This window comes from Sinocyclocheilus grahami, unplaced genomic scaffold (genome assembly GCF_001515645.1).
Source record: "Sinocyclocheilus grahami isolate Dianchi unplaced genomic scaffold, SAMN03320097.WGS_v1.1 scaffold457.1, whole genome shotgun sequence".
In the NCBI taxonomy this organism is placed as follows: Eukaryota; Metazoa; Chordata; class Actinopteri; order Cypriniformes; family Cyprinidae; genus Sinocyclocheilus; species Sinocyclocheilus grahami.
In genome coordinates this window covers 1,340,584-1,357,551 of record NW_015505636.1, presented here as the reverse complement: position 1 = coordinate 1,357,551, position 16,968 = coordinate 1,340,584, and the positions used below count along the sequence as shown (strand labels likewise).

Genomic DNA, 16,968 nt, shown 5'->3' with positions numbered 1-16,968 from the left:
TTTCAATATTTATTTTATTTTAAATATCAATTAAATTTAATTAAATAAAAAATGTAATTTAATTTAATTTAATTTAATTAGAATAATAAAGCCATCCACCTGGTCCAAGACTTATAGACTACACTTACACAAATTACACAGTCCATTTCACTGTCTGCTTCCTTTGTCGCACCGGCACACTCTCATCTTCGTAATTTTCATAATTCTTAAAAAGTCACTCATGTGGTGGACAAAGTTTTCAGTTCCTCTCTTCCTCTTCCTCTCTAGTGCCCTCTTTCCTCTCACCAATCTACGTGTCCACCACTCCAATTACTGCTGGCCTTCTGAAATTGATGACCGCAACGTCACCGCTGGCAGACACTCGACATGATGTTGTTGCTCAGCCCAAATAATAATAGAATACACAAGTGGGCAGCCAGGCGGATTTCCAATTAACCTCCAACTGCCCTCGAGTGTGGAATCATGGTGAATTCTAATCCAGAAGATGAAGTGTAAAAGAGCTCCAGACTTTCTGACAGACTAATCCACCTTCTGGGGGAGTGAAAGGGCACGAACAGTGGTCTGTCTACATATTACAAACCTTTTAAGAGATCGCTTTTTTACACCTGCACACCAAATACAAGGCAGAGTGAGCCAGCTGTACACCACAGCAGTGTTGAGTATTTTGATTTGTGAGGGAACATGTTTGTCATCTACTGACAGTTTTCCCCCGTCTCTTCATCAATCAAGCCATGGGTGTTGAGAACAACAGAGTGTGATGTTGATTAAGACAGCTCCTCAAAGATAGGGAGAACAGAACGACAGAGGGCAGGGAAGTATAGAGGACATAGAAGAAAATACAGAGTGGGACTGACTTGACTCTGGAAAGTACAAGCTCAACCATAGGCCTTAGACAAGGTAGACACCATATTGAATTTAACACGGATGAAAACAAGACTTTGAGGGATAGACTTACAGTCTATACAATGCCAAACACTGTATAAAGATACTAGATCATATCATTTTTGGCAACATACAACTTTCAAAACTGTTTTATGGAGTTTTTGTCTACAGTTTTTTACATAAAAAAATATACATAATTCTTAAAAGTACACTATAGTCTAATTAAATTTTTGAAAAATAAAATAATAAATTCAATAAAATACACTTAATTTTAAAAACCTTTCAAAAAAACTTTTAGACCCTAGTTGCAGAATTTGTCTTGTAGAGTGGAAAAGACCACCGATACCAATTTATCTAATACTTTACTGTCAAAAGAATTTCAAAATGTTTATGACATGCTGCTTTAGTTTCCAGCTTGACAGTTTAATGATTGATGATTTGAGTTTAACTCCTATTATGTTCTTCTCTCTCCCTCGCTTTTGTTTTGATTAGTGCTGGAAAAAAAGTGAAAACTGACTAATAGGATCAACAAAAATCTCTGTCACCCATTTTCCCAGTGACCGTCCACAGCAGGCGAGCCACAGATAAAATAATTCACAAATTAATAATAATAATTTGTTAAATTAATATAGCACTTTTCTGGGTACTTTACATGGAAGGGGGAATCTCCTCAACCATCACCAGTGTGCAGCATCCACCTGGATGATGCAACGGCAGCCATAGTGCGCCAGAACACCCACCACACACCAGCTTAATGGTGGAGAGGAGACAGAGTGATGAAGCCAATCAGTAGATATGGGGATGGTTAGGGGCCATGATGGTCAGAGGCCAATAGGCGAATTTGGCCAGGATGCCGGGGTTACACCCTACTCTTTTTCTAAAGGATATCCTGGGATTTTTAATGACCACAGAGAGTCAGGACCTCGGTTTAACATCTCATCCGAAGGACGGTGCTTTTTACAGTATAGTGTCCCCCTCACTATACTGGGGCATTAGGACCCACACAGACCACATAGTGAGCACCCCCTGCTGGCCTCACTAACAGCTCTTCCAGCAGCAACCAGTAGTTTTCCCAGGAGGTCTCCCATCCAGGTACTGACCAGGCTCAACCCTGCTTAGCTTCAGTGGGCAACCAGTCTTGGGTTACATGGTGATATGGCTGCTTGTATAATGCAAACATTAGGCCTTTAATTAGTCTGGGTGGGTCCTGAATAATGAATTAGGCTGTCTGCTACCACTTCGCCCCCTGTCTCAGATTGGCACAGGTATTAATTAGTTATTAATCATAACAGAGATGGATGCACTCTTGTCTCCTAACTGAACTAGAAGGAAGACACCTGGATGCCATTTGTGACCCCCGAGGACTACAGTGAATAACGGCCTGCTCCTCTGATGAAGAATGTGTGCAGTTTGTCTGTCAGACTGACAGACATACTGAACCGTATCCAGAGGGGTGAGAACTGAACAGGACCCCACACAAATTACCCTCAACAGGACCCCACACAAATTACCCTCACCAAAACCTTAGCTGGGCTAGTCAAAACATTCCAGCTAAATGCTACCATTGTTCAATATATATTTTACTACTCTCCACAAATAGGGACACATCAAGCAGAATTGGCCAGACACGGCTCCTCGTGAAATAAGAGCCGCGGAGGAACCGCGGGCATATCCTTGGCACGGAGGGTGATTAAAATATCCGGTATATAAAGATGTGGCCAATGAAATATCATCACCCTGCCTTAGAGAGAGAGAGAGAGAGAGAGAGAAAGAGAGAGAGTGTGTGTGAGAGAGAGAGAGAGAGAGAGAGAGTGTGTGTGTGTGAGAGAGAGAGAGAGAGAGAGAGTGTGTGTGTGTGTATATACATACATATGTATACACTCGTGTGTGTGTGTGTGTGTGTGTGTGAAAAGAGAGTAGCCGTTAAAAGCACTGAAGCGGAAAATGATCTATAAATCTAAAGCATTAACTCCTCTGGTACAGTATATGACTGAGCCCAGGATACATTTCTCATTCAAATGTTGATTAAATTGCATTAATTGACCACAGTGCTTAAATAATGTAATTCAACATAGAAAATTCTGAATTTAATAAACTCTATGATTGAATGCAGGGAATTAATAAATTGAATTAAGTTCTGAGTTCCTATTTTCTACAGCAGAAACTGGTAGAAATGTACCATACTTAAACTTTTGGGGTGAACATAAGATTCCAAAATCCTTACTAACGTACAAAAACACAAGCAATAAATCTCAATATAATATAAAAAGAAACTTCTATTACTGTGCACACTGCTTTGTTTTATTACTGTGAATTACTGTGCATGTTTTGCACTTTCCAAATAAGACTGTTGAATCATTCTGCAAGTTACAAATTTACATCAGGTGGCGGCAACAAGTATGGTCTTAATTATAGGGTTAATTACAGAACCATTCATTTAGCTGATTCATTCAAAAACATTGATAAATTCAAGAACAAAACAAATGACTGTCTTTGAGTGACTCACTGAATCATTTACTTAACCAATTTGTTTAAAAAAACTGATTCATTCAGGAATGTCTGTGACACTTTATAATAAGATTGTATTCAATTAACATTACTTATTGCTTTAGCTAACACTAACTAACAATGAGAAATAAATGTGTTACTGTATTCATATTTGTTAAAAATTTGTTAATAAAAATACAACTGTTCATTGTTAGTTCATGTTAGGTCAGGCCTATTAAATAATATTAACAATATTGTTGTTTTAATGTTTGTTTTTTTAATGTAAATTAATGTAGCTAACTAATGTTAGCAAGTGCATTTGGAAAATGGTGGCTGATATTGTACTCACTGGGCACTCGGTTGATAGCCCGAAGAGGTCGAAGTACTCTGACCGTTCGGACAGCAGAGAAACTAACATTCTGCAGGTTGAGAGAGTATTCCAGCATCCTGTAAACACACAAATAAAAAGGGTTTCAACTTTCAATAAAGCAAGATATTTGAATGTATACACATACTAATGAAGACGCATTACCCCCCATTTGCAGTGCATCTGTTAATTAATCCACATTTTGGATTTTATTGGAATTTTTAATATCACCTGAAAGCAAAAACTGATCTGATTTTTAAACTAATGAATATCTTCCATATGTATCACTTACTATGGCAACAAAGCGTAAAAGGCCAGCAATATTTTCAAATAAACACTGACAGCCCAGACACATTAGTGGCGTGTTTTCTGCCGAACTGCCAATGCCATACTGTAGATCAATCGAAAGTTATCAGGATTCATCAAACAATTACACTGAATCATTTTCAATCAGGTCAAAGAGAGGTGGAAGGAAGGTTAATGTAGCGCTTTCGCAAACAAACACATCCACAGCTGCTCCGCACATGTGAACTTCGGAGTGAGGCACATGAAAGAATCGCATGTTTTTGTAGAAAATAAACAAAGTGTGTGTCTCTAAGTGCCTGTGAGCTTGCAACCGTGTAATTGCAAACCCAATAACCATTTCTGGCCATACAACAACTTAAAAATGTAGAATTACAGTACGTATCAAGTTAATACACAAAGCTGATGTCGATAAGCATATGCACATGTTAATGAGGGTTCTCACGGTCACATGGCCAGCTTAGATTAAAGCTGCGTGATCTGGGGTGTTTCTCCATTCTTTCAATTACGGATCGAGTGAAGTCGGTGACGTGCAAACAGTGCGAGCCCCATTAGCCAAGCAGGGCAGTGAGGAAATGTGTTCTGACTTTGTTGCTCCTGAAATGTGCAGAACAGCTTTGAAGGCACTGATTGGGCTTGATGGAAACCAGCTGGTGACTGGACTGCAAAAATAATAACAGTGGTAACTAATTCAAAAATTTTAAGGAATGGGAACGAAGAAAACACGAAAATATCGAAAGGGGTACACCGGAAGTGGATATGGAAGGAGAAGGAGAGAGACAGGACATGCGTGAGGACACTCTGCAAAAATGTCCCCAGGGAGGTAGGATGCGTCCAAACAAGGAGGACGTGTGTAAATGTGATATCGTCAACAGCCTCTTACTTCTATCATACACACGTATGAATCACTAAGATGGTCGCTCGCAAACACATAAACAAAAACTGAAGTGTCATACCCGGGCGTTTGTCCAGTCAGCACCTAGACCTCACTTCTGTTATCTGTTTGTGTTTGGAACGGCCGTGGTGAAGGATGACACACCTTCCCAGAATCTCTCCGTTTCTTGAAAACATGGTCACACAATCAACAACAGCTCCACGCTGCGTATACAATGCAAGTTGCGAGGTCACTATAATAGGAAAAGTATAAGCGAGCCAAGGGTCTCGGATTCAAAACAACTGTGGCCTTCCACATCCATAAGAAATCCGCTCAAATCGATCTCCGGCTGCACTCGAGAGAGAGAGAGAGCTAGCGTGCTGTTGTGTCTTGTTTGAACAGCTCTACAACAGACTATTGAAAGTACTGAAAAACATTTAAATTCCTGCAGCATTAGAAATACCAGCTCTTCTGGGACATGCACCATTTCATACATTATGAACCAGGGTTGCTCTGTATGATCAATGCAAGATTTGTTAGTTTACGTAAAAAGGTTGCAACAGAGTACATGCGGTATTTCAGATGCTTTATGCTTCCCTTTCTCTCTCTCTCTCTGTCTAGTCCCTTGTGGTCTTCAAAGCAGCCGTCCTGGCCGCAGTTCAATCAGAGCTTGGTGTCTTCCACCACCTGGCAGGTTAATGAGGCGAGTTTCAGAGGAGGTTCACTTCCGAACAATCAGCTCTCCATTAAGATAGAGAAGGAAGATACCCCTAACAACACACGCACACATACTCGGTCCTCACTTTCCCTCTCAGTCTGTCCACATGAAGTAAATTATTTGTCTTATTTATGGTATCTCGTTTTAGACCAACTACAAATGACAAAGGGAGACTAGTACAGTTATCATAATGCAAGCAACACAAGTTTTGTTCACTGTAGTTATTGTTAGAAACACATCAAAATGCTTGTCCCTTCTTTGAATTTGCTTTACTATTGCTAATCAGAGGTAGGTTTTATTATGGTAAGAACATTAGCCGCTATAGAACATTTCCACTATTGGGCCAAACGGTTCTTTTTGCTTAACAGTTCCATTCCGTGCCGATCCGGGCCAGTCAGCACGGATCCGGTTTCATTTTCCACTGTGGTGCTGATAACGGAGCTCTTTGGAATGTAATACAAATGCGTCAGATATTTTTTTAAAGAAATCATTACGATAATTAAACAAGGACACATTAAATTGATAAAAAATTAGAATATAACGATATTTTTAATTTTAGGTAAACTAAAATGTAACAGTTTCCACAAAAATATTAAGCAGCAAAACTGTTTTCAACTGTGAAAATAAATAAATAATGTTTTAAATCAGCATATTAGAATGATTTATGAATGATCATGTGAAACTGAAGACTGGAGTAATGAATGCTGAATATTCAGCTTTGCCATCACAGAAATAAATTACATTTTAAAATGTATTAAAATAGAAAACTGACATTTTAAATTGTAATAAAAATATAATGGGTTTTTTTCTTTCTTTATTTTGGTCAAATAAATGTAGCCTTGGTGAGCATAAAAGACTTCTTTCGAAAATATTAAAAACATTTAAAAAGGTAGCATATATAGAAATGCTTTCTGCTTCGTTTTAGCTACATCCGCTAAAAGCTATTTTCCTAAACTTTCAGGAGAACAAATTGCCTCAGAGCTAACAGGTGTGGACTAAAAGCTACAAAACTTCCATTTTGATTTCATGGGGCCTGTCTAGTTGTCTCAGCTCACAAACAGAGACCAACAGAGAGATTCAAACAATATTTATCTTCAGTTGTATATTTCTGTCTTGTACTTTTCTATTTATTTCTCTCTCAACAAGCTCTCAGAGACAATTGCCGTCAGGGGTGCTCTTCTGTTTTTATGGGATGGGACAGATTGATTTACTGTGGTCGGAACAGGATAATGTGCCCCTAGCCTCGAATTCAGAACAGCAAAAAGACAACTTCCTTTCTGTTTCTCAAATAAGTGTTCTTCAAAACAATACCTCAACACCTAAGCCAAGCAAGAGCATTCCAATTCAAAGAGAAAGAATGTCTGAGAGAGCATAGCAGCACTACACTTCCCACCATTTTAATGAGGAATAAAGCCATTTTTTGTTCTTTCCTCTCTGTCTTTCCCCTTGAGACTACATACAGTATACTATGTCAATACTGACCCATTCTGGGGCCCTGTGGTCGCTTTACAGAATAATAATCATAATGGAAGCTAATGCAGACGTATAACTCGAGTGGATGAAGAGGAAACGAGATTTGCTCTGTGTGCCTCAGCTAAAAAGCGTTCCACTGATGGGTCGAAAATAAATTAATGAAGAGGACCTGTAACTGGCTTTTTCTTCAGGAAACGTTTGATAACCTTTGTTCGTAATGCTTTGTCCTTGTCTCGTCCTATTGACAAGGTCTGGGTCTGAACATAATGTGCATCAGCAGCGGGTCTGGAAACAGCTGAAGCAGCATCATTAAATCAGAAGCAGAGGTGGACATTTGGTTTCTCCTCTCCCTCATGAGGACAGTGGTTTGATTAAGAATTCAAACAGCAGTTGACAACAGTGAGATTTGTTTGAACAACATTTTTTTTTCCAAACAGAGCGTGAGTGACGAAGGCCATTATACGAAGCCTGAATATTTCATTAAAGTTACCAAATCAAATGAGAACCTAAAGGAATAATTCACCCAAAATTCTGTCATTACTTACTCACCTTCAGGTTGTTTCAAAACTGTATGACTTTCTTTCTTGCATGGAACACAAAAGGAAGCTATTGACGAAGTCTACTGACCCATACACTCAATAAATTTTCAAAATAGTTTTTTTTCCACAGTATTGCAATTTAAGAACCATTTTGGGTTCAAACCTTTCAGTGAACACTTTTTAAAAGAACATAGTTTTTAAAAACCATGAATGCCAATAAATAACCTTTAACTGAAGAGTGTACAAATATGGCATATGTTGACATTCACGTGTCAAAAAATCTACAAAAGCAACATTAAAGCATCATGAAAATCATGCAGACTTAATCAACAGAAGTGAGTAAATGATTTTTCGGTGTACTATTGCTTATTTCAAAGCTATTATTTCACCAACTCTCCCCTAACAAAACGGTTAGTAAAAGCAAATATTTTGCCATCCTTCTCTTTCCCTTTAGGTTAGTAAATGAATTTCAGCTTAATGGATGTGCGGAAGCTCTTAGCCATCTGCTCGTATCTGTGAATGACTGCGTTATCAGTTCCAGGCATCTCCATATACAAATTTGAGATGAAGAACGCCTAAGATGAAAGGGCTGGATGCTGTCCAGTGTCATCAACAGCCTCCTGGCCAAATGGCATTCCTGAAGATTCTTAAACCTCAGCACGGAATCCTCATTCAGGCCTGAAGAGTCTCTATTAGCACTGGCGATGTGGGTCATGACCTGATCAGGAGCTTTTACTGTGATTCAATCTAGAGCAGACCTGTCTCTAAACTCTGTTCTCAGATGTTGGCTAGAATAGAAATAAAAAAGTAAACTTCATCAGCTGTTGTGGATGGTTTTGAGCAGTGGGCTTATGAAAGCGTCTTCTGCATGTTCTGGTGACAGTCACACAAAAGACAGCAACTGTCAGCTTTTTTGACAAGAACGATGACAATTATGTTGACAGGTTGTGCTAGCCTTAGAACTATTGACTTGACCAGAAACTGACAGCTGTCTACATGAAACAGAATACATGTCAGGTCAAACGACCCAGAAGGAAAGTAAATTATCAGCATTTTCTCACCAAGACATTCATGTGAATAGCCCATCACGGGATAGATAAACTTATTCTTACTATAAAAGTGAAGAAAATCTTCAAATAACTGTAAAGGTTTTTTGAATAGTGGAGTATTATGTCAGTCAATCCTAACTCTCAGGGTCAGCTTGCTGGGTTTAAAAGTGGTGAGTGTGTACCAGAAAAAGAAAGCAAGTTGAAGGGTCTTTCTAAACTAAAAACCTGAAATGTTTCCAGGAAGACAGTCAGAGCCTTCACTCCCTTTTACCAGCCAACTTCAGGCAAAAAGCCAACAATACTGGGGAAGGGGAAGGAAAAAGGGAAGGGGAAAGAAGATGAGGAAAATGAAGAGATAAAAAAGAGAAGAAAGGGATGTACTATATATGTGGATATAAGATGAATTTAAAAGTGGAAGAGGAAAACCATACGAAGTAATTATGGATGTAGAAAAAGAAAAAAAAAATTGTGAAAGAGAAGAATATGTGGAAGTGGATCAGAAGAAGAGGCTTTAGAATTAGTGGAATGAGGAAGAGGAAGGAAAAGAGAGAAGATTAAGACATCTGGCCATTATGGTGAAGCTTCCAGACTAATCATACATCATATCCCAGATGAGTTATATAACATGCAGCATATCATTACAGGGACTGGTGAAAAATAATAGTGTAAAAACACCAGGTATTCCAGTAAAATAAATATTTAAGCAAAAATAAAAGACAAAATTTGTCTTGTATCTGTTTCCTGTCTAGGCCAAAGTTGGCATGAAAATGCATGAGAGAACAATGCCTGAAATAATAACATATTGGTTCCTTGTCAAAGTATGCAACATTTGGTAGAGCATTATGGAAAAACTCGTAAAACTCACTTCCATCAAGGTTATGGCAAAGTATGCTAGAAGAAATTCTAGAAATGACTTTATTCCCAATCTCTCGTTAAAAATCGTAAAAGTTTTTCTGTCTCATAGAGCATTTAAAAAGCCTCAAAACAATCCCTGAAGACACTGTCACAATCCCTGTAGAAGCCCCGTGGACTTGGAAAGTTTTGTGTATTTAACTCTGTGTGTGAAGACTCTGCGGATAGGAAAAGGGCAGACTAATTTAAAAGTGATTCAGCAGAAGTTGCCAAACCGCTGCGGGTGTCTGAAACTGATACCTTGTCTTGGTGGGGTGTATTAGAGTCTGCATTCTCCAAGGGTTTGCTTTGAAAGATTGAGAAGAGAGAAAGCTCGCCTCAATGTCTCTGCAGATGAGACACACAAAGTCATACGATCCGCAGCACAGCAGCCAAGATCTTTCAACTTCTATAAGCTCTCTGGCTCACCTCAGATAGAAAAGAACAGAAGATTCAGCAAAACAATGTCTGAGTGAAGGGGGTTTTGGAAACCGAACCATCTAGTTGAACCACCAACACCAATTTATTCACATAGTAAGCAGGCTAAAGTGAATTTTAGACTTGTGATTTACTGCATCAGAATGTTCTCCAAAAGGAAAAAAGACACTAAATGTTAACCTTTACACTGAAACAAATGGCACATATAAACCATGCCTCCAAGTTCTCAGGTTTATAATGAATTACACTTTTTTTACGTTACTTGGCCTGCCAATTTTTACCAAAGCCCAAAATATAAATGAATCTTAGTACTAACAAACAAAATCCGTGGTTCTGCCATGATTTTTGGACATGGTACTACATTGGACACTGGACAAGTAACACAGCTTTTTGAACATGTCACTATAGAGTACTGCCATTAATTTTTGGACATATACCACAGTATTCTTGGAAGTAATTTTGAGTATCATGAGAATACCATTTCAGAATTACGGTGTATATATCAAAAACCATGGTACCTGATACCACTACTATACCATGGACCAGATTCTTCAGAAGGTACCACAACTGATCAAATTGCTGAGAATGTGTAAGATGATATAGACTGTCATGAATTACTGAACGTTTTGGTGGTAAGCGTTTCATCTGGAGAAGTATCAAAAACCCGAGAGGAAACTAGTTTGCGCCAACAGTGGAACAAGCCAGCAGTCTGTCACTCTTGTATGATTATCTTGTGCACACACTTTTGATGATGTCTCCAGAAAGTGCTTCAATACACTCCAAATGCTGAGATGATTTCCATCTCAACAAATAATTCTATGAGATTACCAACATAACACATGAGGTTAGTAAATACCTCATGGCAATAAAGCCCATGCTGCCACTGAGTCATTATTGACAAGCTTCATGGAATGGGAATGGGAGTCCATGTGTTTCTTGGAAAGCAAACATCACATAACAAACCACAAATCTTTTATTCACTAAGCAGCTTGTCTTTTCTGACCTTTCATGGCTTTCTCAAAAAGTTGTAGATCTATATTAGTGATACACATTTTCTTTACTATATTTCCCAGGGCACACATTTACACAACTAACTGTATGTATTTAATACCAGTCTCTTTGTTTTATGGTGTTTACAAACCCATGTTCATTGATTAGTGGTTCACATTAAAGTGCCACACACAACAGCGTGCCCTATTTAGAAGACTTGAGACACACACATACACATAAACGTAGAATCTGGCAGTGATAAAGGTTATTTTGACTCTCACACAGACGCATTGGAGAATTACGTATTTGCAGCTAACTATGTGTGACGTGACCGATTCAGAAGCACAGGCTGATAACAGACAGAACTAGCCGCATCCCAATTCCTTATTTACTTACCCACATGTTCCCTAGTGACAAATAAATATACTAAAATGTATTTGAAATACATTTATTTTACGCCAAGTATACTACAAATACATTTACATACTGTATTTATGTACTTAATAAAAATACCCTGCAATTGTACTTTTAGTACTGGCATACTTAAAATCTGCTAAATTGGAACAACTAATTTTGTACAGACTGTACAGTACTTTAATTGTGCAGAAGTAGTGCTGAATTCCAACTAAAGATAACATAAGTATATTTGATTGTGCTAAAGTGGAGCTATTGCAAGTATACTTCAGGTACACTTTAAATATCTTGCATTTAAAGACCAATATTATTCAAAAATCATGCAATTCTTATCAATAGTGACATTAAAACACACAGGCTTAATATTATGAAATGGCAATTGCGTACAAGCAGTACTCCGAAATTTGTTTTATTATATTTTATATCATTAAATCTCAAGCGATATGTCAGGAAATATGTTAATAGATTTGACCTATACTTAGATGAATAAATGTAATTTAAATATATTATTTTTTACTAGGGTTGACATGTTGCTTCAAACTGATATGCAGGTATTTCTACTGGGTAACACGAAAGAATAATATTTTAAAGAATTTTCATGTAGTTCTTTAATTTCAATAGTGACCATGTATTTTAAGCTACTGTTGGTACTGGAGTTGGTAAAATATTTAATGTTAAATTCTCGTATGCCCACCTTGCTGTATCAATTTGATTCAATTCAATTCAAGTTTATTTGTATAGTGCTTTTCACGATACAAACTGTTGCAAAGCAGCTCTGCAGAAAATTTAAGTTTCTACATTATATTTACATTTGATCAAAAATACTGTAAAGTGAACTGCAAACTGTGAATTATTGCAATTATATTGTGAAATATTATAATTTAAAATGCAATTTTGGATTTGAACACTTTGTAGCATTTCTTATTATAACCAGTGTTGAAAATTATTGTGCTTCTAAACATATTTGCGGAAATTGTAATAAATTTTTTCAGGAGTCTTTGATGGATAGAAATTTCAATGAGTAACATTAAAGTAACAAAAAAAAAGGTTATTGACTCCAAACTTACAACAGTTTTAGTAAAGTAATTTCAGGACTCACCCAGCCAACACAATGAAGAAGTCTAGCCGATTCCAGGTGTCTCCAAGGTAACATTTTTTTCCAAAGATGCCCAGTGCAACCATCTTGATTACCATCTCCATGGCAAAAAAAGCAAAGATGAAATCATCAAAGTCCTGAGGGGAGAGAGAAATATCCGAAGGGTTAGCAAAATCTTAAAATGCTGCACTGGCCAAATCAGAGTTTGCAAAAATGTTCTTCTTTTGATCAGGAGATACAACTCGCACTAAATTAAGGACAACTTATACACCATCGAAAGGCATATGCAGATGAATATTAAATTTCCACTTTGATGTCACAGCATAGTAAGTGTGCGTGAGTGAGTGAGTGTGTGAGTGTGTGTATGTATGTGTGTGTGTGTGTGTGTGTATGTATGTGTGTGTGTGTGTGTGTGTGTGTGTGTCTCCATGTACTGAGGGGCTATAAGCCTTGACTCATCCTTACACAGAGATCCCGGTAAGTCTGAGTGGGCACAAACAGCCAACTCACCCAAGTCTTTACCCATAAATCCTCTGCTTACGTTACCAGAAATGTGCTATGCATTAAAACAAAAACCTTAATAGAGCTACTTATACAGGGAAATGATCTGCAATATGGAGTGTTAATGAATATGCATAAAAATACAGCATTAAGAAGTAAACAGAAAGCATTTTTGCTTTAAAAAACATGAGATGCGGGCAGTGCAGTGAAGGAGGAAAAAACGCTTTGAGACATGTTTTTAAAAGTTGCACTTCTGTCACGTGAGACGTGAATGCAACAGTCGAAGATGTCAGTCTAGTGAATGTTTACATAGAAAAACAATGAAAAAGTAGCATAGTGGAATGGAAAAAAGGTGTTGTGTGTGAACGGGCCCCTCAGTCTGTGTTAGTAAATTAAGTTTGTGCTAGGGATGCACTGGTATCGGTATCGGGCCCAATACTGAGCTCCTGTACTCATTAAAATACCCCGATACCAAACGCCGATACCACACAGCATATGATGATAAATGCCATATTCAGACAATGAATCACCGACAACAGAACAACAGACAGCAGAATGGAGTTATTAGAGATTAAGGATGTCTACGAAGTATATGTATGCAATGAATATAATGTTAAACATTCAGTATTAACACCTGTATAGCTGATGTGTGCGAGCTGATAAGCAAAACACACTGAATGGATTGAGCGTGCGGCGGCGCAGATGCGCGAGCTTGTCGAGTGAATATGCCTTTCTCACAGACATCACTGGAAAGTTTGTAGTTCGGTCGGATACGTCAAAAACAAGTAAGTAAAACAATGCACAAGTCACTTGACGGTAGAGAGAGAGAGAGAGAGAGAGAGAGAGAGAGAGAGAGAGAGAGAGAGAGAGAGAGAGAGAGAGAGCATGCGCACAGTTCTGTTGTGTGATCTTTAATGTTCACTCACTTAGCACACACATCATTTGGATCAAAACTAAAAATTGTAAAAAAAAAACAAGACCATTTATAGGGGCATTCACTATAAACGTTATTTAATTTTAACCTTAGGCATACACAACTTTCTGCCAAAGTGAATCTAGCAGCTTGTGTGAAATGCATACTATTCTGCATCAGTACAAATACCTGCACGCGTTGCGCGTATTTTGCTTGCTTGTGTGTTTGTGCATTATATGAGTGGCTCTGGAATATAAATCACAGCACGTTTCAGATGAAAAAAAAACGCGACTTCTATTTCTGAAAATATCACAGTTAGGAGATTTATAATGAGTGGTTCCCTGTATTATTACAGTACTGAGCCGCTGCAATAATGCTATTAAATTAAAGATGTACCATATAGCAAAACATTTACAGTGAAAGTAACCAAAGGATATACAGTCAAACCAAAAATTATTCAGAGACCAGATATAATTTTTTATATTTTTTTACTAGTGTGTGCAGGACACTGTAGTCCATTTATGTAAGTGAGGATAGCTAAATAAAGTAAACTGTGACAAATTATACCCAAGATTCCTTCATTCAGTGAACTACCAATAAAACTGATACAAATTTGGGACCAAAAATTATTCAGACAGAGTCTGGGGGGGAAAAAATATGACGTTCAGGTTTGCATGAAGCTGGATGACAGCATGCCCAGGAGACTACAGGCTGTCATTGAGGCTAAGGGTTGCCCGACTAAGTATTGATAGTTGTGTAAATACTGTCATACTAACAGCTGTCTAATTTTTTGGTTGATTGTAATCCATTAGGCTTACATACCTTTCTATCAAATGTATCTAACATTATCAAGCTGAATTTGTTCTGACTCAGTTTAACTTATATTCTTGTTCTTGTTATATTTTATTACCATTTTGTAAACTATAGTGAATAAACTGTGATAATGTGAGAAATGTTGAAGGTGTCTGAATAAATTTTGGTTTGACTGTATCTATTTGATAAATCAAGTCAACCAACTAACATTATACATACTCTTTTGGTTTCTGTACCCAATATTTAAAAAATTTACAAATGCAATAAAATATTGATATTGGTACTCGGTATCGGCAAGTACCAAAAATGAAAGTATTGTATCGGGCGAGTACTGGAAAAAGTGGTATCGGTGCATCCCTATTTTGTGCTAATAACCATAAAGTCAGAAGGACAATTCTGACAGACTGTGAAAATGCTATTCTCTCTAAAACTCCTCTGTAAAGCTAAAAATTAACAAGACTATACTAATCAAATTGGCAAATTTCAAAACATATATTACATAAGGCAATTATGAGAGAAACAGTGTCAATTTACTGAATATTCACTTTATTGTTGTTGAATAATGACTTGTTGATTAGAACTGCATGCATGGAAGGAAAATCTGCTAGACTGGTGACCTATTCAGACCTCCTTTAATTTCGTTTCAACACTAGAGGGTGCATTTCTGGTCCTTATGAACTAAATCGCTTTATTAAACATGCATTTTCCTCAGGCAGATGCAAAAGGCTGTTTGTCAGTTCTTGAGTAAAGACCACAGACCGGGTCCTTGAGACATCGGCGGCGTTCAGCCATATGAACTCAGAGACCAACGTTTCCTCAAGGTTGACCATCAGTGAAAGACACCTGGGCATTCTCAGCCAGCGAGGACATTAGTCAAAGCTCTTAAGTGAGGGATTCCCTCCAGCCAAAGCACTTGCACTCTGACAATGCAGGGAATGTTAATTAAGCCGCAGTGGAGAGCATTTACTGTCGCGTTGGACATTATTCAGAGCCAAGTGCTAATGTATTACCTCATCCCTGATCTGCTTGTATTGTACATAGTGGACATTTGGGTTATAGAGCACTACAGTACTTGCCAATTCAAAAATTAATGGTAACACAACACATCCACAAATAATGCTGTCAGAATGAGGACGAGGGGAGAATCTGTGAGCTTTCATTTTGCATTAATGGTTTAGGGAATAGACTGTCTGTTCAGGCAGAGACAGATCTCCTAAGACCATGCCCTAATGTTCTCTAATTATCTGCCTTAATGTGAACATATGGTGAACACATAAAAACAAAACAATAATAATTTCACTATAAACAACACAAAAATCTTCATACTGAAATCTCACTTTGAAAAATCTCAGGTTCTGCCCTGTACATTAACACTGCTCAACATAAGGATGGCTTCTGCTCGACCAGTCACTATTTTTGGCAGCATATGAAAAAAGGTATCATATAGGGACCAATTCTCAATATTAACTAGTCGCTTATTAGCATGCCTATTATTAACATATTGGCTGCTTATAAAGCACATATTCTGCATGACCATAACTCTACATCCCTAATCTTACCCAATACCTAAACTTAACAATAACATTATTACTTACTAACTATATACAAGCATCAAATTAGGAGTTCATTGAGGCAAAAGTCGTAGTTAATGGTTTGTTAATAGCGAGAACTGGACATTAAAATGAAGTGTGACCAAAATATAATAATTCATATTTTAATCATTTGTATTCTAATAATTAGTGATGCACCGATACCACTTTTTCAAGTACTCGCCCGATACCGATACTTTTATTTTTGGTACTTGCCGATACGGAGTCCCGATAACGATATTTTTATTGCATTTGTAAATTTTTTAAATATTGGGTACAGAAACCAAAAGGGTATGTATAATGTTAGTTGGTTAACTTAATTTATCAAATAGATACAGTCAAACCAAAATTTATTCAGACACATACAATTTCAATTACAAAATCACAACATTTCTCCCATTATCACAGTTTATTCGCTATAGTTTAGAAAACGGTAATAAAATATGACAAGAACTCAAAGTTAAACCGTGTCAGAACAAATTAATCTTGATAATGTTAGATAATTTTGATAGGAAGGTATGTAATAGATTACAATCAACCAAAAACTGTTAGTATGACAGTATTATTTACACAACTATAAATACTTTGTCAGGCAACCCTTAGCCTCAATGACAGCCTGTAGTCTCCTGGG

General features: G+C 37.5%; 1 protein-coding gene across 3 annotated transcripts in view; it reads right to left on the bottom strand.

Annotated features, from left to right (window-relative positions):
* Positions 1 to 16,968, bottom strand: part of cacna1g (calcium channel, voltage-dependent, T type, alpha 1G subunit) — a 161,814-nt gene that overhangs the window by 132,328 nt on the left and 12,518 nt on the right. For all 3 annotated transcript variants that reach the window (XM_016234764.1, XM_016234763.1, XM_016234765.1), the window contains exons 2-3: positions 12,525 to 12,658; positions 3,719 to 3,816 (exon numbers count right to left, since the gene is read on the bottom strand). In XM_016234764.1, coding sequence (XP_016090250.1) covers positions 3,719 to 3,816; positions 12,525 to 12,658 — 232 coding nt within the window. The remainder of the gene's footprint in view (positions 1 to 3,718; positions 3,817 to 12,524; positions 12,659 to 16,968) is intronic.